The sequence below is a fragment of the Gastrolobium bilobum genome, unplaced genomic scaffold, assembly GCF_033153095.1.
Source record: "Gastrolobium bilobum isolate Gb01-03AN ecotype WA unplaced genomic scaffold, APGP_CSIRO_Gbil_v1 utg359, whole genome shotgun sequence".
In the NCBI taxonomy this organism is placed as follows: Eukaryota; Viridiplantae; Streptophyta; class Magnoliopsida; order Fabales; family Fabaceae; genus Gastrolobium; species Gastrolobium bilobum.
In genome coordinates this window covers 267823-293286 of record NW_026897777.1, presented here as the reverse complement: position 1 = coordinate 293286, position 25464 = coordinate 267823, and the positions used below count along the sequence as shown (strand labels likewise).

Here is a 25464-nt window from a genome sequence, read left to right as displayed (position 1 = left end):
GGGACCCGCCCCGAATTGGACTAGTGTCAAAAAGATGAACCGATTGAAATATCTCAAAAAAAAAAAAAATATTATAAGAAACTTTCCCCCTTTTGTGGAATTATTAAGCGAAAAATTCATTGTATTACCAAAAATGTAAGAAATTGTCTAAATGAAAATTGGAAGCAAAATATGAAAAAAGAAGGTGGAGAGCTTGAACTCGTCAAAGTGCACAATAACCTGAATTAGTCCAACATCATGACAAAGCTAATACGAGCAAGGAAATTTGAAGATTGTTGTGAAGGTGTCGGGTTACTGCTGAAGCTGACGTATTGAAGTCGAAAGTGAAAGATTTGTTGGGCTTCCTCCTTAATGCTAAGCCTAAAGCCCATGAGGATCTAAGAAATCCTAAAACGCTAAACCTCTTCCTTACCTTATAAATACATTAGTTGTGGGATGGAGATAGGTTAGGAAAAAGAAAAGAAAAAAGTTGGCTTGTGAGATTTTAAAAGTTTTGAGTGAAAAACTCAAAGCTTTGATTTTGAGAGCACATCTAGGGAGAAACTTGAGAGTTACACCTCCTTAGGAAAGTTTGAGAGAAAACCACCATTACAGGTGAGGTTTGAGTATACCACCTTTGTTGGTGAAGTTTGATTTTTTGTAACCCATTATTTTCATAGTGAAGTTTGATTCTGGAATAGTGTTCCGTGAGTTTTTACTTCTTCACATTTTTCACGTTAAAATTTATTGTGTTCTTTTTTTTCTCTCTCCTCTGTGTTTTTCGCTTTTCCTCTGCGTTGGCCGACCTATTTGTACATGTCGACCTCTAATTGAAGAACCGAGCTCCTAACTCGATATTTGACTTCCGCAAAAGCTTCTTAGCCGAGATTGAGGGAACCGAATTCCCAACAAAAAGTTCAACCCATTATATCAAATTGTCAATCCACATTAGCCACAAAAAAAAACAATTATTAGCTAGTAAGAGCATAGTATTGTTGTTTGACTATATAACGTAAAAATAAGCATCAAATTCAAAAGGATTATCCTTAAGGACCATTTGATCAAACGGTGAGACTTATGAGAGATACATATCTTCAATATAATAAATACAATGAGATTTTATACGACAAGAATTAATTAATTAGTATCCAAACTTGACCTCTTTGCTGAAAGATGCATTCTTGTATTAATGCTGATTGTGATATTTACCATGAATACAAAGAGATGAAATTACTGAAAATTTTGGGGTGCAAATTAATATAAAAATTAGAGAATTGAAATGGATGAAACAAAACCCTGTGAAGAGAATGATTTTCACCCCACTCGTTGCTTACTATAGGGATATTATCAATAAATCTTACTACACACAAGGCGTTGATAGGAGAATAAACAAAGTCAGTATCTGTGTTATGTGGATGAAGAAACTCGGAAGGTATTAGATCCAATCGTATAAATGTATATTTTGTGTTTGAACCAATGTTATTAAACCCGACTTTAACTAGCCGGATTGACCCAAAATCCAATGAATCAATCATCTAACCAGTTCAAGTCAAGCAATAAACAGGTCATGTAATAACATAAATGACCCTAAAATACATATTTGACTCGATTGTTTTTTTTTTTCCGTCAAAACTAATGACCCGGTTCATGAAAAACTTGACGGGTCGCAAATTTTAAAAGTAAAAACAAAATTGCGTTGTTCTGTTTGCAAAAAATTAAAAAAAAATCAAAACTTTTCCCAAACTTTTGTTCGTTCCCAAAAAGTTAAACCTTTTCTCCCAAACACTCAAATCCATTTTGATTTGTTTGATTTCTCTCGATAGCAGCAAACATTAATGTTGTAGGCTTTTGGTAGATGTTAAATGCTTAAGGATATAACAAGTATTATATGCTTGGTTGTTTGATTGTTGGACAAATTAGGTGTGATTTATTATTTTTTGTATTAAATTTTTTGGAACAGATATCATTTTTACATGTATACTACTGGAAAAAACCTGTACAGCGACGGAATTGTTATGGAAATTCCGTTGCTAATTTCATTTTCGCTATTACTTTCCGTCGCAAATTCCCTCGCAAATGATTTTGCGAGGAAATTTGCGACGAAAAGTAGTAGCGATGATGAAATTAGCAATGAAATTTCCATAGCAATTTCGTCGCTATACAAGTGTATTTGACTAATTTGAGTATATTTGTATGGGAAAATAAGTTTTCGATGTTACTTTAGACAACTTTATCTAATGTTCATCGAAACGACGTCGTTTTGGGGTCGAAAAATTAAAAAATTAGAATGATAAAGACTATTATAACCCTGAAATAAATTAAAATTACAAAAAGACCATGATTTTCGTCCGAAAATGACGTCGTTTCGATGAACATTAGATAAAGTTATCTAAACTAACTTTAGAAAAAATAAACCCTATTTGTATATTTTTAAATATAAAATATAGATTTGCATATACTTAATCGGGTCAATTGGTTACACCTTTGACTCATTGATTGAATTAGTGACCCAAAAATGCAATACACTGGTCAGGTCAATGATTTGGTCGAATCTTTTTTGGATACAATAAGAATTGAACACATAACTTAATACAAACTATTCAAATCCCTCACAAGTCACCACTAGGCCAATCATAGTGGTTTAATGATTGGGTCAAATTTAATAAGATTGATTTGAACATAGAAGATTGGCATTGCCCATTATTTTTTATAGATATACATGAATTTTGATAAAACTTCACTTATTAATTTCTAAAAATATATTTTACCAAAAAAATATATGAGTTTAATGTTTCTCATGTTGTAGGAGATAATTTTATCTCCTATGCATGTATAAAAATATGTGAGGTCATATAAGAAGAAGAGAGATAAAGAAAAAATTTAGACCGTGCATACTTTTATATGTGTGTAGGAAATATTTTTTATTTCCTACAACTTGAGAATTGTAAAATCCAAATATGTGTGTGTGTGTAAACTTCACACAACAAAATCATATAAAATATGAGATGATGTGTTCCTAACACCTAATAAGAAAAAATTTATTTTCACCCACTGTGATTTTATAATTTATCCTTTGATTCTCTATGGTTATAAACTTGTCACTTTTCTTAAATAATTTATCATTTAATCTCCTGTGGTTTCAAATTTTCACTTAAACTCATGGTGGTTACAAAAATATATCACTTAGACCCTTTGTGATCTTATAAATATAAAAATATTTAGTTTTTCTAAAATTTATTTTATATAATTAGGATATTATCAAATAAAATTATAATAAAATTAATTATTGAATATTAAATTAAAAATATTTCAAGCTATTTATTCTGAAATTAATTTATATTTTATTTTTATTTTTTTAGTTTTTTTAAAATATTATTAAGAATAAAAAAAATTATTTAAGGTAAATTAAATATGATATTTACTTTCTTTAGATAATTTTATAATGATATCGGATAAAAATAGATAAAATAAAATAAATTTTATTTTTAATTTATTTTCATAATAAAAATAAGTGAAATTTTTATTTTTATTTACCTTAAATACATTATATGAGAATATATGCAGAACTTGGTTTGCTTTTGCAGGTGGATGTAGTGGGTAATGGCAATGGGTATCTCCGGGACGAGTATTTGCATCTCGCATTAAGTTCGTCTCGGTCTAATCTTTTCGGATATGTATCTGGTCATGTGAAAATAAAACATAATAGGATGATGTGAGAAATCATAACCATATAAAGGTAGATCAATAGTGATAAAGAAAAAGAGAGCAAAAATATTATAATACATAGTTACAAAATTATAACCGTTAATTTACTTTTCTATAGTTATGATCTTCTCACATGACCACATCATATTTTTTTTCACATAAGAAGATCCATTCCGAATCTTTTCTTTGTGTTTTTTTTGTCGGGGCCTTAGCCCTTGTCAGTTATAAAAAAAAATAAAAAAATAAAAAAACTTATATGTATAAAATTATAATGATATAAGTGATATTGTTATTAATTAAAATTATTTTAAATTTAAATAATAGTTCATATTTTTCGATACATAATTTTAATTTATAAAATGATAATAATGTAAGATAAAAGTTGAAAAAAATAAAAATAAAATTATGTATACATAAGACCACAAGAGAGATATATTTTTATAATCATAATAAATATAAATAAAAATTTATAATTATAACAAATTAAATAAAAAATTATTTAAATACAGTGAGTTAAGTAATAACCTAATCCACAGGAAGTTGGGTACAATTTAGACCAATAATTACATGGGGCCAGATGTATCATGACACTTTTTTTTTTTTTAAAATTCATGACACTTTTGAATATCAATATTTTATCGCTTGAAGAAAGCTTGTAATCGCCGTCCAAATCACATGTGAATTTTTTCAATGGTCCACCCAACCATGCTCCCCTACGTCATACTATGTTTGCCTCGATATCGGAGCACTCGTCAAGTTGCAATATATTTTTTTTTTTTGAGTCATCTAAGTTGCAATATTTGAGTAATAAGTTACGGAGAAAAACTTTATTGCATCTGAATTTACGAATTCGGTATTTTTTTTATGATTTAAATAAAAATATATAAAAAATAATAGGTAAAAAGGAATTTTTTTTTCTTTTTTAGTAAATCGAAGTATCAAATTCGGTGATCCCAATATATTTAAGTTTTTCTCCTTTTTTCTGTGATATCAAAAGAATATTATTTTTATTTCTAAAAAAAAGGATATCATTTTGAGGTTAAGAAAGATATTTTTCTAATTTTAATTTATTCTGATATTATATTAATTTTTATAATTATAATAATTTTTTAAATCTTTAAATGACTTCATTTTGGGTGACATGAAATAATACTATCTTTTTCTCCCTTTTTTCCAGTGAGCTCTCTTGTCCAATTATTAAAAAGATAAAAAAAAAAAAAAGAGCCTCTCAAGCCCATTTAACTCTAACGGCCCAAACGCTTAAATAGGATCCAAAACTCTAAAGAATTTAAAAAAAAAAACGCATATATATATATCATTCTTGCAAGGACAATTGTATGATCATTTTGCATTTGGGCCTGTCTAATTCTTCAATAAACGGGCTTTTAAAATTCACGCACTTATTCATGGCACTTTGGTTATAAATGGGCCAGTAATTGTCAGGCTCTGCTCAGGTTCACTGATTAAATGGCCCAGCTATTTCAGCAATTCTTCAATAAAACAAAGGGTGAAGGGTGAAAAGTAAACATGGGCTAACCCTGTATAGCGCAGCTATCCCAAACGTCTATCCCTCCTTGCTCTGTTTTTTTTTTTTTTTTTGGATAAACAAGAGCTAATTCTTATTTAAGAGGTCGGTTATATTTATAAATTTTTTATTTATAAATTCTTACAAATTATATTATGTATTTTTGAGAATGCATTCATAACCGAGTTTATTCTCAAAAATACATAGTTGAGTTTGTAAACAAAAAATTTATAAATATAATATTCTCCTTATTTAAATCATTTAAAATATATAAACATTTGGCATTTTGAAGTGAATAATGAATCTTTAATTAAAAGTTTTTAATTGCTATAAGTCTACACATGTGGGTGTTTTTATCTTTTATTTTTTTAAATTGAATGACTTATGCTGTTATGCATGTTTTAGCTACCATTTCCTCCGAGTCTTAGAATAGGAAATTCTTAGTATAGCGAGATGATTTTCTAGGAAACATGTCTTTAATTAAGCTGTTGACATCATGTAAGCGTGTTAATGAATGAAAGAAAAATAGCACTCTAAACGATGAAATAGAGTGATATGCCTGGATCTTGACCTTGACCTTGGCCTACAGTCGAAGCTATATTTCTATCTATATCTTATATTCAGAGAAGATGAATTGCACAATATTTTATCTAAGATGTTTCACCAACTATATGAGTTTTTTTTTTTTTTTTTTCATCCAGCGAAACTGTAAAGTTCTTTTATGTTTTGTTTTTATAATTGAAGGTTGAGGTACATGCTCATATAAAATCAAGCTCCAACACCGTTTACAATTGAATAAAAAATAATTCAGAGAAAAAACTATGCATACAATAAAAAGAAATTGGTCCTCAACATTTTGACTTGTGGAGCAACTATCCTTAAATCTTGTAAAATTTAGACTGAATTGTGTGAAATTCTTGTCAACTATGTAACCTCACCCTTAATTAGTTGATTTTATACTTTTCCTTTAATAAATCGGTCATATGTCATCTTTAATTTGAACATTTGAAATAGTTTTATTTAGATATCTTCAAGGAAATCAGGAAGTTCGGTGGAGTAAATAACATCAAATGGTTGAGGACTGAGATCAATCAAAATCAACTGTATTTTGTACATAATTTAGTGGCATGGATTGAAAGTCAGCGGGTAATGTAGTGGGCAATTTCGGGTAACGTGAATATATTTTTTATTGGTAAAAAAATTTCAAATAAACTGAGGTTTAAAAAAATTAGTGTATCCAATTTTAAGATTCAAGGTTATTCTTCATAATCTAAGTTTAAAACTTTATATAATTGCTTCTTTCTTTCTTTTTGTGTGCTATATATTATGGATTTGTTTCTATTTGCATTATCTTTTTCATAAAAATTAAGCAAGTTTATATAATACTAAAAATTGATTTAGATGTATACTACCCTTTTTTTTAGGGGTTAGGGAAGGGGATATACCGCACATCACAAGTTCACAAAATATTCTCCTATTTGGAATCCAAATGCAGTATTACAGGACTTGTGTGATTGTATTCTGATTTTTTTATTTTTAATGTTATTTTGTAAAATAATTAATGCAATATGTGTTTTCTCTAATTTTTTTAAAAAAATTTAAACTTAAAATAAAAAATAAATATAACTCAGATATATTCTCTAAATTTGATGTTAAAAATAAAAAAACAGTTATAATTTTTAAAATTATTTTTACAAAACAGGAATTATTAAATATGTTTTTTTATTGTTGTTAAAAATTTAAAAACCATTTTTGAGAACAAAATTCGAACATGCTAAAAGTGGCGCAATAAAAAGATTAAAGATATATGATAAACAGTACTTTTTTTTTTCTTCCTGCTGCGGTTGTTTTCCACCATATAAAATTCTTCACATAAATCATGTTCATCTAGAAAGAACGAGGTTGATTCATATATTAATTTCCCATTTACAGAATGTCGTCAAAATCTGTGATTCTGTGCTGTCTCCTCAGCCTTTTGCTGTTTTTTTTTTTTTAATGGAAAAAGATTATCGGCGTTCTCATGCTCTGTTTGTATGAGGAGCTAATTAACAATAAAATAATAATGATAATAAAGGAATATTTAAGTCCCAAGTGTTGTGAAACGTTGACCCGTACTTTTGTTTATAATATGAAGAACAAAAGATACCCACAAGAAAACTCCCGACTTTGTTGAAGTTTCTGTGTAGCAAAAATTGTATTATTGCATTTGGCGTGACCCATGGTACATGTTCTTTCTTTGGAACAATCTATAAGTGGACCCAAGTCACGGAACGCGGTTCCCAGAAGAGCCGTGGAATACTCTCCAATACTCTCCGTTGGTCGGTTTGTCCAGGGTGCAGCAACAATGAGATAAAGAATAAAATGTCAAGATTAACGAGATTTTGATTTGGTCTCAACTTTCATTTGCAGCATAGATAGACCAACTTGTAGTTGAAAATATTGAGGGAGGAATTAAGATTACCCATAAATCAAACCAACAAGTATTAGGGATATAAAAATGCCTTATTTTCGACAATTCAACCTCGGAAGACGGAAACTATATTAGACTTGGCAAAACCCACAGCAGCGAACACACATATGATAAAAAAAAAAAAAAAAAACTAGCCATTATATTCACATGATTAAGGATTGTTTGGATCAATGTTATAAAAATTGGATAAGTGAGTACTGGGTCAATGGATCACTGATTAAACTACTTGATTTAATTTTATATAAAAGTATATAATAAGTATAATAATAGTATGGCTAAATCTTTTCTTATGTTACAGGCAATTTTTTGTCTCATGCCATAGAAACAATGTTATGGTGGGTCCCACCATTTTTTTGAAAACATAAAAAAAAGTTAAAGAAAAAAAGAACTATTGTGAGGTGACAGGAGATGATTTTTCTTCAACGACAGAAGAAAATCATCTCCCTAATAGTATATAATAAAGTATCTCAAATGAGCCATTAGCACAATGGTTGTTGTCTTTTTTTTTTTTTTTGGTACATATGAGGGCAAGAGTAAGAATGTGCATGGGTCGAATCGAATCGATTTTTTTGAAAAATCGAACCGATTTGGTTTAAATGGTTCGGTTTGGAAGTGGTTCAGTTCGAAACCGGTTCGGGTCGACCCTCTTTTGAAAAGAAATGAAAAATTAAAAATTTAAAAAATAAAGTTATAGAAATCAATTTGGTTCGCTTTGAAAACGGTTCGGTTCGGTTCGGAAACGGTTCAAAATAGTTCGGTTCTTAAACTAGTTCTAAAAACCGGTTCGGTTCATGAACAGGTTCTTTAAAAACTAATTATTTTAAGGGGGCGGTTCGGTTCGGTTTAATTTTTTAGTTATTTTGCACACTCCTAGACAAGAGCCCAAAGGAAAAGACTAAAAGAAAAGGTATTTTCCACCCAGCTAGTTTCAACTTAACCCTCGGAATCACATTAGCATAGTTTCTTTTCCTCACTCTTCTGTGGTAAAGCATTGCACCAAGGTATTTCCCCATATATTCAACCGGTTTAAACCCACTAGCATGTATAATAGAGTTCTTCACGGCTGCATCAATGTTTCTAGAGAAGTAAATGGCAGATTTCTCTATTCTGATGGCTTGACCTGACATTTCACAAAAAGAATGGAGGCAATCCAACATAACAGCCAGAGCCAGTTGATCTAAGTTAGCTTCACTAAATAAAACCATATCACCAAAAAATGGTTGTTGTCTTTTACTTCACACCAATGTGGTCTGAGTTCAAGTTCAGTTAGCTGCACAAAATTGGTCCCGGTTAAACCGGTTTAATTTAAAATATTTTTTTTTAAATTAAATAAATATTAATGTGCTCAAAATTTTGGAATGTAATGATCGCAGGTGGGTCACTAATTCCTTACCAAGTCAGATATATATAGGATTGGTTGGGGGTCCGATTTCTTGGTAAACCGGTTGGACAAGCCCGTCGGGTTTGATTTTCACTTTATATCAATATTAACTTCGGTTCAATTTAAAATAAACAACTTAGTGCATGTATGGATATGATTTTTTTAAATGAAATAACATTTAAAAAAAAACAAAAAACAAAATCTCTCACTAGGTTTTGAATTATTAATTTGTAGCGTTGGGTTAGGCCAAGATATGTACTTTCTTTGATTTGAGGACATCAGGTTTTTCTCTTACAATTTAAATTTAAACAAAATCCAACACCAGCTATGAAGGGAAAATGAAAACAATCTCTATGTTTTTACAAAGATAAGGAAAAAAACACTGACTAAAAAATAATCTTATTACCCAGTTTTTCTGTTAAAAAAAACACACACGAAAGATAACATAGTTTTTGTTTAAGCAAAATGTTACCTAATCATCCACAATAGAAAATTTAAGTAGTAAACAAACTTAAGCTTAGCGCTTGAACTGTTGAAGGGTCTTCACAATATTATAAGTTTGGGAATTTGAAAGTATTTGCGGGAAAACGGGGTCCGGAACCCGAATAACAAAAATTAACTCAAGATACCTTTATCAAACAAGTTATATTATATATATTAAATTAAATTAATATATTATTTAATTTAGTTAAAAATATAATTATTGAAATGAAAAAAATAAAAGGCTTAATCTTTTAATCTGAATAATTTCTTATATTAAATTGAATAACATTAATTATCACCACATTTATTAATTATCACTACACAAGAAAAAACCTATTGTGATTTAATGATAAAATCAAAACCCTTTGCATTTATTATATAAATTAATTAGGAAATAATTTTGTATTTAAAATTAATTATTTTGATTTTATTCAAAAACTCATATCGATGTAGGAGTAATAATATATGAGTTTTATTAATCTCATGTTAAAGGAGATAAGTTATCTCATGTCATAGAGATAAACTTGTTAGCTCCACCACCTGAAAAATAAAAAGAAAAGAAAAGAAAAAGGTGGCATAGTTAACGAAGGGTGTGTAGGAGAGAAACTTATCACATATAACATAAGGGTAGTTTTTCCCATAATATATTGCTAGTTTAACTCTAGTACTTAACAAGGGACATTTTAGAAAAATAAGAAACAAGGTTCATCAAAGAAGACTCTACCACTTACTAAGAGACATTTTAGGAAAATGGGAAACAAAGTTGTGGTAATAGACAAAGAAGAGTGTCTCAATAGACATTTTCCTATTTTGTAACAATTCCTATCACTTAAGCCAAGTAAATTTCGGACTAGCCTGCAACTAGTGAGGGCTATAAGTGTTTCAAGCTACTAAATTACTAACCTAATTTAACTTTGTGTGGGCCACGGGTTGGGAGGATGGAAACAGTGACCAATGTGCTACGTTTTTGGCATTTATATATAAAACTGTCATGCTAACAATAAAATTTACTAGGCTACTATGCGATGAAGTTCGTTACGATTAGTAGCGAACTTCATAGTCGATGATTTCTTCACACGTGGTTCATTTTCGCTGAAAAAACTTACTGCCACGTGTCCAAGTTCGCTATGACCGGTAGCGAACTTGGTATCCAATGATTTTGTGACACGTGGCAGTAAGTGTGTCACGTGTCATGAAATTATTGGCTACCAAGTGTGCTACTAGTCGTAGCGAACTTCAACGCGTGGCAGTCCGGTAAAAAATACTGTTCGCATGGCAATTTGGTAAAAAAAAATTCAAAAACGTGACAGTTTGGTCATTGTTTCGGAAGGATGCCCGTTCGCATGAAATATTTATTTTTAAGAAATATTTTTTTTTTGTAACATTTTAAAAGTTTATTCTTATGCTATATTATTTTCTATTTCTTTTGTGGAGTTAATATTCAACACGGACATGATACTTCGACATTATTGATTTTCGATAATCTAACAATTAATATTTATTGTTAATTAATAAATTAATTAATAAGTGTGACTCAATAAATTATAACCGTTAAATTCACTAAAATCAAACTTTTAATTTGAAATTAAAGGATCATGTCTCAACAAATATCAATTGAAATGTTATCATGCAAATATTAATTTTTATAAAAGAAAGGGTAAATTATTTAATATAAATTGTTTTATAAGACTTTAATAAAAAAATGAAACATCAAGCTATCAAGTTGACTTAGCCCATTATGAGCCAACCTGTTTACATCAATTAAACTAGCCCAATTAATATTAATTTTTTTTAACTCAGTGTTTTCTAATTTAATCTACATATTTTATCATGGACTACCTAGCTTCTCTTTCTCTTGCCCTTGTAATAATTGGTATGCCCCAAAGCACCTTTTTATGCTTTTGTCTTCTTTTGGTTCGAATGTTCCTTGACGCAGGGTTGTACCGGCCGAGGAAATTCCAAAATGTTGAATCTAAGACGTACGGGGTAAAGCAAATTTTGGGTTCAAGAATCCATCATGGTCAATGCATGTTGAGAACATCGCCTAACCAATAGAATTGAACAATAATATTTTATTAAAAAAATATATTCGAATGCTATTAAATAAATAAATAATACTTTATTTAAATTTAGTATTGTTACGTAATATATACATCAAAAGAACTTAAATGGTATATTATTATCTAATTGTGTATATTGTTAAACCATTAAAAAATTGATTATTATAATTAAAGTAAGGGTGCCCTTTTTGTCATTTGACATGACAAGAGCACTTTCCTACACACACAAATCAAGTGTGGGTCCCACGTTTAAAAAAAAAAAGTCAGACCAAAGTCAGGATACGACGCCGTATCCTCAGGATACGACGCCGTATCCTCAGGATACGACGCCGTATCCTCAGGATACGACACCGTATCCTTGTTGCAGGAATAAACAGTGCCATTCCTGCAACATGATTCTTATATTTCCCTTAAAGTAATATTTTCATGTTATTTAATTAAACTAATTTTATCTCTTACCTTTTAACATGATGCCTTTATCTGAATCAAAGATAAATTTGAGACAAAACTATATGAGTTAAAAATGTATAACTTTCTTTACCAAAAAAAAAAAAATGTATAACTTAACCACCAATTACGTGAATCAATTTATATAAATTTGTTCCAACTTCATTGGTCTTGAGTTCGATATATTAATAAGGATAATAATTTAAAATAATTAATCATTGGGACTACTCTATATAGAAAAAAGTTTAAATATAAGGATAGCAATTATTAATAATAATTAAGTTATATATTAGGGTTTGATATTTGTCACTTTAAAGGACATAAGTTATATCATTTTAGAAAAGAGATAGATACAAAAAATAAAAATCATGGGGGAGAAAGTTGATGGTTTTTTTAATTTAAATTTTAAATAAAAAAGAATATTGTTTTATGTCTATCTCTCTCTTAAAATGACATAATTTTATGTCATTCAAAATGACAAATACTTTTCCCTATATATTATTATTTAAACTTTTGTGAATATACATAACATAATTTATTTTGTTAAGTTTATAGGTTCAATGTTTTCATTATTTCAATATGTATGGGATTAACAGGATTTAAGGAAAATATAATATATAAATTATAACAATCAATTAGTGTTACTATCAATATTACTACTAATCAATTTCACCGTTAGATCGATTATGTTGATCCAACAGTTATATTTATTTCCATCTTTGTATGGTTATGATTCTCCATATTTAATACTTTATATTTATTTTCACTTTGGTATGATTATAATTTCTCATATTTAATGCTTTCACATTAAATATGAGGAATCGTAACCATACAAAGATGAAAATAAATATAGTCATTGAATCAACATAATTGATCTAACGGAAAAATTGATTGGTTGTTACATCCTACCTCAAAAAACTTATGTAATACAAGTTTAATACTCTAACATTTTAAAGAAAATTTTAGTACTTTTATTTATCCACATATTTAATAAGTTAAACAATGCCGGCCAGTTTAATACTTTTTTTTTTAATAAATCTTACGTACACATATTATATATCTATGTATCTCATGCATATAGAAACTAGTGTCATATTAAACTTTAAATTATTTTTATATATGTTATACATACTTTTATTATGCTATATTCATTATTTAGATAATGATATTTTCACATAAATACACAGTATGTTATGTTAAGCATGTGATTCTAAATTCCATCCTTAAATTTATGAAAAAAATATTTTTGAAAGTGATTTCAGTCTTTAATTTCTAACTATATCTGAGAAATCTCACCTATGGAATGAAAAGATATTTTATAAAAATAATAACGAAATTCCTTTTCGGTCACGTAAAAAATGGAGAATATCACTCTAGTATTTTTATTTTGATTGATTTTTCCGTTTCTGGAATAACACGGTTGATTTGACTTTTTTGGTTTTCTGAGAACTTCCAAGTTAACATCAGTTTCTCCAACTTTACTTTCACCGATTTTCTTCCCTCACACGGAAATTAATAAAATCCCGAAGAAAAAGAAAGGTTTATCTTCGCTCTTATATATCTTGATTTCCTTTCCACGAATTAGTGTTTAGTGGTTTCATCCTTCATCAATGATGTGATTTTTATGCTCGTGGGTTCCTGCCAAGCGCATTCATTTACGGGCCTCTCATTTACTTCAATTACAAAATGATAAAAGGGAAGAAATAAAATCTCCAAATGTTACTATTTAGAGCTCTTGTAATCAATTATGCTCAACTATTTGATTTCAATCAAGCTACTATTTTTGTTTTTTGTTGAACTAAAAACCATTAGTTTTAAATATTTTTTGCAGGGTGATAAAAAAAACGTGGGTCCTTACATTTAATTTTAAGTAAAATCATCATTATTATTATTATTTGTTAAAATCAAAGTCATAAGTTTTACATAACTTATAGCCAAAAAAAAGAAGAAGTTGAATTTGAATTTTGAACACTCTAAACTCCATAATCCATGTCAACTATTTGGTTCTTTCCTAAGCCACCCTTGGTTGATTTTTTCTTCTAACCAATCAATTTCACACTGACCCAAAAAAAGGTATGAAATGTGAACTTTCACCCTACACACTCCTTCCCCCAACCTTACAAATATTGAAAACTGGAATGGATATTAACATTTAAGATGTTCTCGTTAGGTGAAATTTTTGTCTTTTATCTCTCATTTTAAAAACACTAAATAGTTAAATCATATTAAAATTGATAAAGGAAAAAGATAAATACATAAGAAGGATATTATAATAATCAAGTTGTGTTACTACCAATTAATCTCACCGTTAGATCGATTATGTTGATCCAATGGTTATATTTATTTTCATATTTGTATGGTCACGATTTCTCAAATTTAATACTTTATATTTATTTCTACTTTTGTATGGTTATAATTTTTCATATTTAATGCTTTTACTTTAAATATGGGGAATCATAACCATACAAATATAAAAATAAATATAGCCGTTGGATCAATATAATCGATCTAAGTGTGAAATTAATTGATAGTAACATAATAATAACACAACTTAATTGTTACAATATCCTTCCCGGATCTTCCTATAAAAATATCATGTTAACTTTTCAAGGGAACCTATTCCGTTGGAAAAACATGTATATTTTCGTAAACTTTCAATTTAACCCAATATTTATTTTGTTCTCTCTGCTCAACCAATGAATCATACAAAAGAGAAGGCACAACAGAAATGATGGAAAATCCCCGTTGAGTCTATCACATAACGTTACAGAGGAAACAGAAAATCCCTTTGTTCTAAGCAACCATAAGATTAGTTCAAACACAAGTCGCTGACATGTTCTTTTCTTCTCATATCTTATTGCGCTTCCATTCCCCTCTGAGTCTCACCAATTAGGTAACACTTCAACCTCTGCTGAATCGGATTCACCATGTGAAAACCTCTTGTGGGTGTGAGAGTTTGTACGTATATCTTTGTCTGTGTAGGTGCAGGGTCCCATTCCTTTTCATGAAAATTTTCAAACTACAAATCAGAGTTTGCATGACCCTGCTCTGTTTCCTCTTCCTCTGTTTTGCTTCAAAAGGAATGAACTTGTTCATGAATTCATTCCCTACGTGCCTCAACGAGATTTGCGTGAAATATCCACTTCCTTTTCGGTGAACATGGTTTCTCCTAAAGGTTTTTTTCACAGAAAGATGGATCTTTTTTCTGGCTATTTTTGGGTTTTTCTTTCTAAGCTTATGCAAACTCTGTTCTGGATTTTCACCAAAGTCTTCTTGAGGTATTGAATTTTCCATTACAAATTTAACTACATGGTTCAGTATGGATGGATTAGTCATCAATTTAATATCTCTCTGTTTTGTTTCGTTTTTTGTTTTCTATTTTCAGATTCTATAGTCCTGAAGCAATGAACTCAGTTTGTTCTTCTAAATTTTCCCATGAAAATCATCATTCTGAGCCGAAAACTGAGGCTGGAGAAGGATTTTCTGAATCTTTTGGAAAAACTCTGTTCAATTCTGGAAATTTTGGGGCACTACTTGATTCTCTCTCACATGAAAGTAATCAAATTGATTCTAATGATTGCCAACCAAAATCAGAAGCCGTGAAAGACTGTAGTTCTGAAACCGTTGATGATAGTGGGAATTTTGGTATTGAAGAAGAGGAGACAACAAAGTTGGTCTTCAAATTCCAATATCAAAGTTGGGATTGCAACAATATTGAAGAATTCAAGGGAAGCTCTGGTGAAAGTAGCGATTTTGTGAAAAGGGATACTGCCGTTTCTGCAAGCACCAACAAGTATGAGTTCAACTCAGGTCAGAGTTTCAGCCACTTCTTGGATGAACCACAGGCTGCAAATTTTACTGTCAAAGAATTATTTGTTCATTCAAATGATGATCTTCCATTGGAAAATCATGTTAGCAATGATTCTGGGTTCTTATCTGAGAGAAAATTCAAGCCAGGAAATTGTGAAGGTGTTAATGCAGAAATTCTTGATAATTTCACAGAAAGGGTACACAAAGAGGTAGTGTCAGAGAAGCTCAAGGTTGTACAATGTATAGAACAACCTTTGGAACCAGTTGCACATAATTTCCCTTCTGAAGACGATTTCATTTGTTCAAGCAGTGACTCAGATTCTATCAGTTCTATCGAGCTTGACACATTGGGAAAGAATGAAGAAGAAAATGCAGTCTTAACAGAAGAAGATTTGGACTTTTGGAATGAGAGAAACTCAGAGAATTTGGATGTTGGCTATGAGCATGATGATTTTGCTGAAGAAGATGAAGATATAATGGATGAACTTGGAAAATTAGAAGAAGAGTCTAGGCTGCAGAAGTCTTCAGGTAACAGTTTTCAAGATAGCAACAATTCCAACCATGAACAATCTATGAAACCCAATTCACAAAGTTTAACAGCTTTTGATCTTGAGGATTCCAACCGGTTTGACACACTGTGGGAACATCAAGATTTGATAGAACAGCTGAAGATGGAGCTGAAGAAGGTCAGAGCCACTGGTCTACCTACAATCCTTGAGGATTCTGAGTCTCCAAGGATAATGGAAGACTTGAAGCCATGGAAAATTGATGAAAAATTCCAGCATGGTAGTACCACAAATGAGCTTCCAAAATTCTACAAGAGTTACCGAGAACGAATGCGAAAATTCGATATCTTAAATTACCAAAAGATGTATGCTATAGGTCAGTATTTTCTATCCATTACCTTAATTTTATTTTCCTTTCTTCAGCAGTTTTTTTTTTTTTTTTTCAATTTTTTTTTTTTTTTTTTTTTTACTTTCTTGTTCAAAGAGTGTGTGCTTGATGGATGAGTGATTTCATTTAACTTACATGATCATCAAGACCTACCTCACCTACATCGTTAAAAGTAGAGGTAAGGACCCACTAAATCTGGTTAGTTGGGCACTGAGAAAGCATGAATTACCCAAATACTTAGCAGTGGAGTGAATTATGAAACAGATGTACTTTTATTTTTTCTCTTTTTCTGGTTGGTTTTGTTTTGGGCAAGGGGGATACTCAACTTTAAATATAGTATCAATTGAATTCATTTTTATTCATTTTGTTACTACAACAAGGAAAAGAGGTTGGATTGGGAGCTGGGCATTAAGGAATTGAGCAATTTTTTATTCCACATGCTTGGTTCTGCACTTTGCTCGCATTAATTTCTGTCCTCTATTGTTTCCACCAGCCATGATTGCTAGTGTTACGACTCTTCCTTGTTTAATAACTCTAATAAGTATTTAACAAACAAATGTATACTCACATAGAGCTACCACCTTCTCCTTTATATTAAGCAAAATTATCATATAACTAAACGATTTGTATACATCAAAATACGCACTTCCCTTTTTCCACCGGCCTAACATTTGGACATTTTCTTATTGTGGCAAACCTTTGTCTAGTTTCCTAAAGAAACTTGTCCCTACAATGATCTAGCATTGATTGTAATGCTCCACCCAATGTTTCCATGACCCCTTTTTTTGTGTGTGTGTGTCCATAAACAACATTAACTATGCAAGAAAAGTTAGGAAAACTATTCTCAAGGAAAGTTATGTTATATAATCCTAAGTGGCCTTTGCATTATGCTTAATGGTTAAAAGTTAAAGCCCCAATCATAGTTATAGAAGTTTCTTGGAAATTTGTAGGTTTTCTGCAGTCAAAGGACCCACTCCAATCATTTTCAAGCTGCAAGAACCCTTCTCCAGCAATCACATGCATTCTTCCACGCGGCTTTCGCCTTTCTAGACGTAAAAATACTGAAGAAGCTGACCCAATGAAAAAGTTCGTAAGAGAATTATACAGTGATTTGGAAATGGTTTATGTGGGACAGTTGTGTCTTTCTTGGGAATTCCTTCAGTGGGAATATGAAAAGGCCTTGAAGCTATGGGAATCTGACCAGTACGGATTGAAAAGTTTCAATGAAGTAGCTGGGGAGTTTCAACAATTTCAAGTGCTTCTCCAAAGATTTATAGAGAATGAACCTTTCCAAGGTCCACGGGTTGAAAACTATGCAAGGAATCGTTGTGTCATGCGCAATCTTCTTCAAGTTCCAGTTATAAGAGGTGAGAACTTTAAAAATAACATGAATTTGGTTAGTTTCTTTTTTCAAAATGGAAGTTAATTAGTGGTTACTTTTGTTGTCCCCACTTTCATAGTGTCCCTTTGAGCTATGTGGGGGACCATATAAAGTTCCATATATTGAACAAAAACAATTCCTGATGGCTTTAACCTTAATTGGCTGCAGAAGACAATGCCAAGGATAAAAAGAAATTCACAAAAAGAGAGGTAGATAAAGATGCCATCACAAGTGACATGCTAGTGGAAATTTTGGAAGAATCAATCAGAACAATTTGGCGTTTTATAAGAGCTGATAAAGATGCAACTAACTTGACACACAAAGGTCTAATAAAAGAAAATCAAGTAGAATTCCAAGACCCTGCAGATTCAGAGCTTCTAGTGGAGATTCGAACAGATCTTCATAAGGTAATTAAATCTTCTAAAGTCTCATATTTTTTTGTGTTAAATGTAAATTAACTTTCTTCTTTTTCTTTTTGAAAAAGGGTTGTGTTATGTTCCTCCTTTATGTAACATTTTATTGATTGGATTTGCAGAAGGAAAAGAGACTAAGAGACCTTTTGAGGAGTGGAAGTTGCATATTGAAGAAGTTTCAGAAGCATCGTGAAGATGGAACGGATCAAGTGCTTTACTTTTTCTCTCAAGTTGATATGAAATTGGTTTGGAGAGTGTTGAACATGTCAAGAATAACGACGGATCAATTAGCATGGTGTCGTAGTAAATTAAACAAGATCAATTTTGTAAACCGAAGGATTCGTGTAGAACCATCATTCTTACTTTTTCCTACTTGATAGTTAATTGCAAGCTTTTGTTCATATGCTCCTTCACATTTGGAAGGTCATTTTTGAAATAGTGAAGATTTTTTTAATACAATTATCGAGTTGCTGGTTCGATTCAGAAAATTTTCTTAAGATAGTTATATAAATTTCTTCTTTAAAATAATTCAAAACAAATTGAATTGAGCAAATTCTAATAATTAATATATTATGTTATAAAACCCTCATTTATTTTCTATTGATTAAAACCATATAGCATCTTACTTATAGATAATAAAACTATTTTTTATTCTTCATTGATACATAGCTTATTAATTTCGTCCCTTATAAGTTGATTTTACTAATTTTATCAATCAAACAATCTGATTATTTAATTATAACGCCTTTAATGGAAAAAATATTGAGTTTTAAGGGTGCAAAATGATACTCTTTTGAGTTGAAACATGTAAGAAGAAATTTATTACAGAAAAATGCATCAGGAAGGGATGAAATGTAAATCTCATAAAAAACTTTAAAATAATTTATATATATATATATATGTTTATAGACGAAGGTTATACTTACGACATTTTTTCTTTACAACCTCTTACAACTATATCTTAACACCGTTAATTTTCACCAATCAACGGTTATCATTTATTGTGAATTAATAATTAATTAATGAGTTTAATTTGTGAAAATCATAACCGTTGATTGGCGGAAATCAACGGTGTTAAACTACGATTGTAAGAGGTTATAAAAAAAAGCTGTAAGTATAACCTTCTTCATATATATATATATATATATATATATATATATATATATATTTTATAATATATATATTTTATAACTTGAATGTTAGTTTTTAAGAAAATAATCAAATCCCAAAACAAGACCTCTTATTTTTTTCTTTTTTTTTGAAATCAAGACCTCTTATTTTTATTTTTTTTTAATTCATATACAATACAAATGTAAATGTAACCAAAAGTTTTGTTTAATTGGTAAGGACATATAACATTTCGCTCCTAGGTCTTAGTTCAATAATTCTTGCTTGAAAATGTTAAGGATCATATAACACTTTAGTTGTAAGTCTTAAGTTGAAGTCCCGCAAGAAATCCTTTTTAATATTGTGAGAACTAATATTATGTACGAATCCTAAACATTTACACAACACAGATGGTGTTGTTAATATTTGCCATATTGCTGTATATAATATGCGATAATTCAGGATGAGCAAGCACTATGCATGGAATTATCAAGGATTTGTGGAGATTCAGGGCAGAAATCCATAAATAAAATCTTTCATGACATTTATTATACTATTAAATATTCATCCAATTAAAGAAATGTATTTTTTTTATTTAAAAAAAAAAAACAAATATACCCTTGAAACGGACCGACTTTTGGTTTGGGCTTAGATGGAAAGTTCGGTTTGTAAAAGAAAAAGATATGGCCCAATGAGGAGGCCCAATGTGATATGTAGGGTTTTGAGAGAAGCCTCTATTTAAACTGCTTCGTTATTCATACACACCCTAACGCCCCTAACCTTCGTTTTTTGTAGTTCTAGGTATAACTCACACCAACAACATGGTGCAGAGGCTCACATATCGGAAGCGCCATAGTTATGCTACCAAGTCCAATCAGCACCGGGTTGTTAAAACCCCTGGTAATTTTTTTATTATTTAAATTTTTGCCCAAATTGTGTGTTATATTCTGATCCCTCGTGTGTGCCTTTTAAGTTGTTCTCAAAATTTGATTTTGATTTTGTTGTTTGGCATTTTATGTAACCACTGAAAATGGGTTTGTCTTAGGTGGGAAATTGGTGTACCAGAGCACTAAGAAGAGAGCAAGTGGACCCAAATGCCCTGTAACTGGAAAGAGGATCCAAGGGGTATGTATGTTTGTATAAGATTGCTTTTTTTTATTTATTTATTTTGGCAGATGGATAAAATGGAATTTGATAACTAAAATTTGGCTTTGAAGACTTAGGCTTAGTGATTAGTGATTCATTGTACCGAATCTGATTTATATTCTTTTAAAAAAAATAGAGAGAGATTTGAGTTATTTATGAAAGAATTGGATACCCCAAACAGTCGTGCTTTGTATGCTGTTAGTAAATTTGTCTATTGTGTCCCGAAAAAGGGGTGAAGTTGAAAATTTCTGGGTTTTTTTAATTTTTATTCTGTCTTCTGATTTAATTTGATGCCAAACAGATTTTAAAATCTAACTTTTGTTAAGGGTGTATGTCTAAATGAACTTGGTTTAGCTTATTGAGTGAGTTGTGGGAGTGAGAGTGAGAGTGAGCTGTTTATTTTGAGGATCTATCTCATTGGATTGAATGTTGTGTATGGGACTGCTGAGAAGGAGATTGATGAATGCTATAATTCTGCAATACTTTTTGTGTTTGTTGGCAGTCTTAAGTAACTAAGTTCAACTAATGAGTATTTATGTGTTAAGGCACATGTGATGAATGTCTTGTCACTTGTTCTATGGGAGCTTGACCCTCCCCTGCGTTCTACTTCACTTCTTGCTTATCGTTCTTTCTTTATAATTTTCCTTAAAAATTTACATCTTTCTTTTTTTCCTTGTTTTTTGTTTGGGCATAACCTAATATTTTTCATCCATCATTGTATGTGCCAGTTTTGAAGTTTCCATGTTATTTCTGTCTGTGTCTTTCTTTCCTTTTAGTAGTGGCGAGTCTTCTCGTATCATGATTTTCTGATATAAAACTTAATCTTCAGATTCCACACTTGAGACCTGCTGAATACAAGAGGTCTAGATTGCCTAGGAACCGCCGGACAGTAAACCGGGCCTATGGAGGTGTATTATCTGGAGGTGCTGTTAGAGAAAGGTATGTTGACAGAAAAAAATCTGACATGATTATTTTCAAATTTCTTCTTACTTGAAGTAAATTTGATGATTACTTAATCTTGTTATAGGATAATCCGTGCTTTCCTTGTTGAAGAGCAAAAAATTGTGAAAAAGGTATTGAAGATCCAGAAGGCAAAAGAAAAACAAACATCCAAGAGTTAAGCTTTGTGCTTCATGAATGAATTCATTAAGATTTGTGCTTAAGAAGTTTTGACTTTGAATGGTGTTAACTACGAATGTGGAACTTAATTTGAAATTGAGTTTTTGGATTGTTGTGCTTTTTATAGTTTAGATTTTATTATGTTACCGTATTCTGTTGAACAAGTGCACTTGTTATTTTGAAAGGATATCCACATGCGAGTAGTGTACATTGGAATGCGTTTCATCAAGATTGATGTAGAACTTACTCGAATCCTCAAAAATAAGTGTGACCGCCTGCATAGTTTAACATAAATCTAATCCGTACTTTGTTCTAATAAATTTTCATTATTTAAGTGCTCATGAATGCGAGTTTGCCATAGGAATGGCTATTTTAAAAGTCTGTTTTTCATAATCTATTTTGTATAAAATATTGAGAAGTTTTTATCTTGGTTTGTTTTCATGATTATTTTCTTTCCATTTAAATTTCATCAAGATCTTGTCTCATTTACTCCGAGTATCCTAATTTCCACTTGAGTTTTGCCGCCAGTGTCAATCTCAAAAAAGGCATATTTGGTGGAAAGGTGGTCAATGTTTTTTAACAGGATCGGTTGTTGTGCATTCTAATTGAACAAAGCAAAATCTTTGAAAATAAAGGTAGCATTCCTGAGATTTTACTTTTTTCCTTTCAAAATAAAATTTAATCATTTTTTTTAATATTTTTATTTGAGAAAGAATTTTGTGAAATAAAACTTGGACTCATAATCGCAAACAAAAGTATTTAGTTTATTGAAATTGGGAAATATATGATATAATTGTCTTATGCACAAGCAAAAGGTGAGAGAATTTTTTTTCTTTTTTCTTGGTTTAGTGGATTTCATTCATTTTGTGTTGCGATAATTTTATTTCATGTAATATGATAAATATATTCCTCATTGGAATTTTACCTATCTACTTTTGCTCTTGGATAAATTGGATTAACTGTAGGTTGTTCATAGCAAAACAGATTACTGGATTGAAGTCCTAACAACATAAAAGATTGGAGAAGTAAATCCGTACCTAATTTTTTATTTTATTTTTTTGATATTATCTATCAGTTTATTAATTATTTCGCTTGTTCGATTCGAGTGAAGTATGGTTGTATGAATGACAAAACTCTTGTCAAATTTTACTATAGCTGTATTTTGCATTTTTACGAACTCAAACTCGATATTACTTGTTAGGCTGAAACAATCCCTTAAACCAGGTATTTGGTGATTGACTTTAGTCACTGAGTTTCATTGTTTCATTAAACTTGAGAAATCATCTTTATAGAAACATGATTCCTTTGTTAATGCTAAGCTTGTGTGAGGAGGTTTGAGTGTTTAGAAAATTGTGTCGGATTATAGAGGTATTTAACCTAATTACCTTGATTAAATTTTAAATTTGGATTTTAATAATGCTCTTTAGAAATTTCACATGTTTAAATTAAATTATTTGGATGTTTAGTGTCAGTTTTGTTTTACATGCAGCTAGGTAATTGCCTGAGCTCGAAAACTTAATTTGCATTAAAAGTGCAATTTTCCCTAATTTGCTTTCATATTTGTGAACTTGTCATGCTTTTTTCAATGACTTTATATTTTATAGTGTTGTGAATATATTTTTACAAAGTGTAATGTTAATTGCAGGTAATGCACAACCCATAACTCAAAAAATATATTTATATCGCTAATGTTAATGAATAAAAGAGAGAGAAAATAATAATGAAAGAAATGGACAGTGATGTGATGAAAATTATGCAAAAAACTTTTAATTATAAGTAACATTACTGTTCACAAAAGGACCATAGATAATATTGAAGGTTATTTTCCAACAGAATGGATCATTCACTACATCAAGCTAACCGTTTTATAATATTATTTTGGTCTTGATTTTAGTTAGTTTTAAAAGTTAAGGCTTTGATATTGGACTAATGCTATTCATATATTTATATGCACATTATTTAATGCATATCGGGTTTTTATTATTTGATTACAACTGAGTCTACTAACTTTTTGTTATATGTTTACATTCTAGTTCTATTATAGTCATATTAATCTAAGATAATGTTGGAGTAATAATGTGTAACCTTCATTTTCCTTGACATCAAAAGGTATTGTTCCTCGTAATTAAAAATTTATGTTCGAAGCAAAACCTGGGATACTACTTGTGGATCAAGGCCAGCTAATCACTACTCATCCATAATTTATTTCACTTTCACACATTAAAAAAGGCCCATCAAAATAGAGTCATTCGTGTCATATAATAATACATGAGAAATAGAGAAGAGGACAAAAAAGCATTTATGTCAAGAATGGGATTCGAACCCATGCCCTTTCGGACCAGTACCTGAAACTGGCGCCTTAGACCAACTCGGCCATCTTGACGTTGGTAACTTCAACTTGCAATCAGTTTTTCTACTTTATACAAAATAATATCAGCAATAGTTCGAAATCGAAATCTAATTCTTTTGTATTATGGCACTTCAGCTAACGCCTCACAGGTGTCTTTAAATCTTTTGTTGCATTTATTTTCTTCAAAAAAAATTCCTCAAAAGTTGAGCTATAAGGGGGAGAGTGATCAAAGTGTCACGTTTGGACAAAAAAATTATCAGACTGCCACGCCAACAGTAAATTTTGCCAAAATGCCACGCGACATAATTCGCTACACAGTGTAGCGAATTATGTATGCAAGTAATTCGCTACACAGTATAGCGAATATGCCACGTCAGAACGCACAGAACCAAAAATGTCACGTGTCAAATTTTGCAAAATTCGCTACATAGGGTAGCGAATTTTCCAAAATTTGACATGTGGCATTTTTGGTTCTGACGTGGCATATTTCGCTACACTGTGTAGCGAATTACTTGCATACATAATTCGCTACACTGCCATGTGGCATTTTGACAAAATTTACTGTTGACGTGACAGTCTGATAATTTTTTTGTTCAAACGTGGCAAAATAGTCACTCTCCCGCTATAAGAACCATTGGTGTATTGAAAAGGAAGAATTTTGAATGACTTATGACTCAATCTGTATCATCTGAACCGTTTCAATCAAAGCCCTCTGCCAATCATCTCTTATTGTTCTCCCTCATGCATAATATTTAATTGACGAATCTGATATTTCAGTACACCCCTTAATTTATTGAGTTTTTGCACTCCTTTTAGGGAGAAGATTTTTTATGGGCCGGGACCATGGTGGTCCCTTCCCAAAATGAAAAAAAAAGAAGGACGGAGGAAGAAAAAATAAAAAAGAAAAGGGTAGAAATGGAAGAAAATTTTTTATTTATAGAAAGGGACCACTAAATAAATGATGGACCTGGAGCATATTAAATTTTTCCCTTTTTAGGAAGCTGAACAAAATCTCCCTTTTGATTTTCCTAGAGTCATTCATTCATTTTAGCGAAATCATTTTCTGATTAAGTTTCTTATATTGTGAGACATCGAAATCTGTATTATCTATTTTTTCTTTTTTAATAAAAGGTGGGCCCCATTACTTGTTGTGTCTATTACATGAGAAATATTATCTCATGTGATATGAGAAAA

General features: G+C 30.5%; 2 protein-coding genes and 1 non-coding gene across 3 annotated transcripts; 2 read left to right on the top strand and 1 right to left on the bottom strand.

Annotated features, from left to right (window-relative positions):
* Nucleotides 1-14754: 14754 nt before the first annotated feature.
* LOC133310227 (uncharacterized) lies at nt 14755-18965 on the top strand. Its single transcript, XM_061511122.1, has 5 exons — nt 14755-15328; nt 15436-16742; nt 17705-18121; nt 18304-18542; nt 18671-18965. Exons 1-5 carry the CDS (start codon nt 15210-15212, stop codon nt 18923-18925), a joined length of 2337 nt encoding a protein of 778 aa, XP_061367106.1. The 5' UTR covers nt 14755-15209; the 3' UTR covers nt 18926-18965.
* A 1458-nt stretch (nt 18966-20423) lies between these two features.
* Nucleotides 20424-22172, top strand: LOC133310226 (large ribosomal subunit protein eL34). The gene is made up of 4 exons (XM_061511121.1): nt 20424-20555; nt 20701-20780; nt 21631-21740; nt 21829-22172. The coding sequence occupies exons 1-4, from the start codon at nt 20477-20479 to the stop codon at nt 21920-21922; spliced, it is 363 nt and encodes a 120-aa protein (XP_061367105.1). The 5' UTR covers nt 20424-20476; the 3' UTR covers nt 21923-22172.
* A 2050-nt stretch (nt 22173-24222) lies between these two features.
* On the bottom strand, nt 24223-24303 carry TRNAL-CAG (transfer RNA leucine (anticodon CAG)). The gene has a single exon. It is a non-coding gene; the product is annotated as a tRNA-Leu (tRNA).
* Between the last annotated feature and the right edge of the window lie 1161 nt (nt 24304-25464).

Coding starts and splice junctions, on each gene's coding strand:
- LOC133310227 (XM_061511122.1), top strand. CDS start 15,210: ATGGTTTCTCCTAAAGGTTTTTTTCACAGAAAGATGGATCTTTTTTCT. Junction 16,743..17,704: donor CCAAAAGATGTATGCTATAG/GTCAGTATTTTC, acceptor GGAAATTTGTAG/GTTTTCTGCAGTCAAAGGAC. Junction 18,543..18,670: donor TTCGAACAGATCTTCATAAG/GTAATTAAATCT, acceptor TTGGATTTGCAG/AAGGAAAAGAGACTAAGAGA.
- LOC133310226 (XM_061511121.1), top strand. CDS start 20,477: ATGGTGCAGAGGCTCACATATCGGAAGCGCCATAGTTATGCTACCAAG. Junction 20,781..21,630: donor CTGGAAAGAGGATCCAAGGG/GTATGTATGTTT, acceptor CTTAATCTTCAG/ATTCCACACTTGAGACCTGC. Junction 21,741..21,828: donor GGAGGTGCTGTTAGAGAAAG/GTATGTTGACAG, acceptor ATCTTGTTATAG/GATAATCCGTGCTTTCCTTG.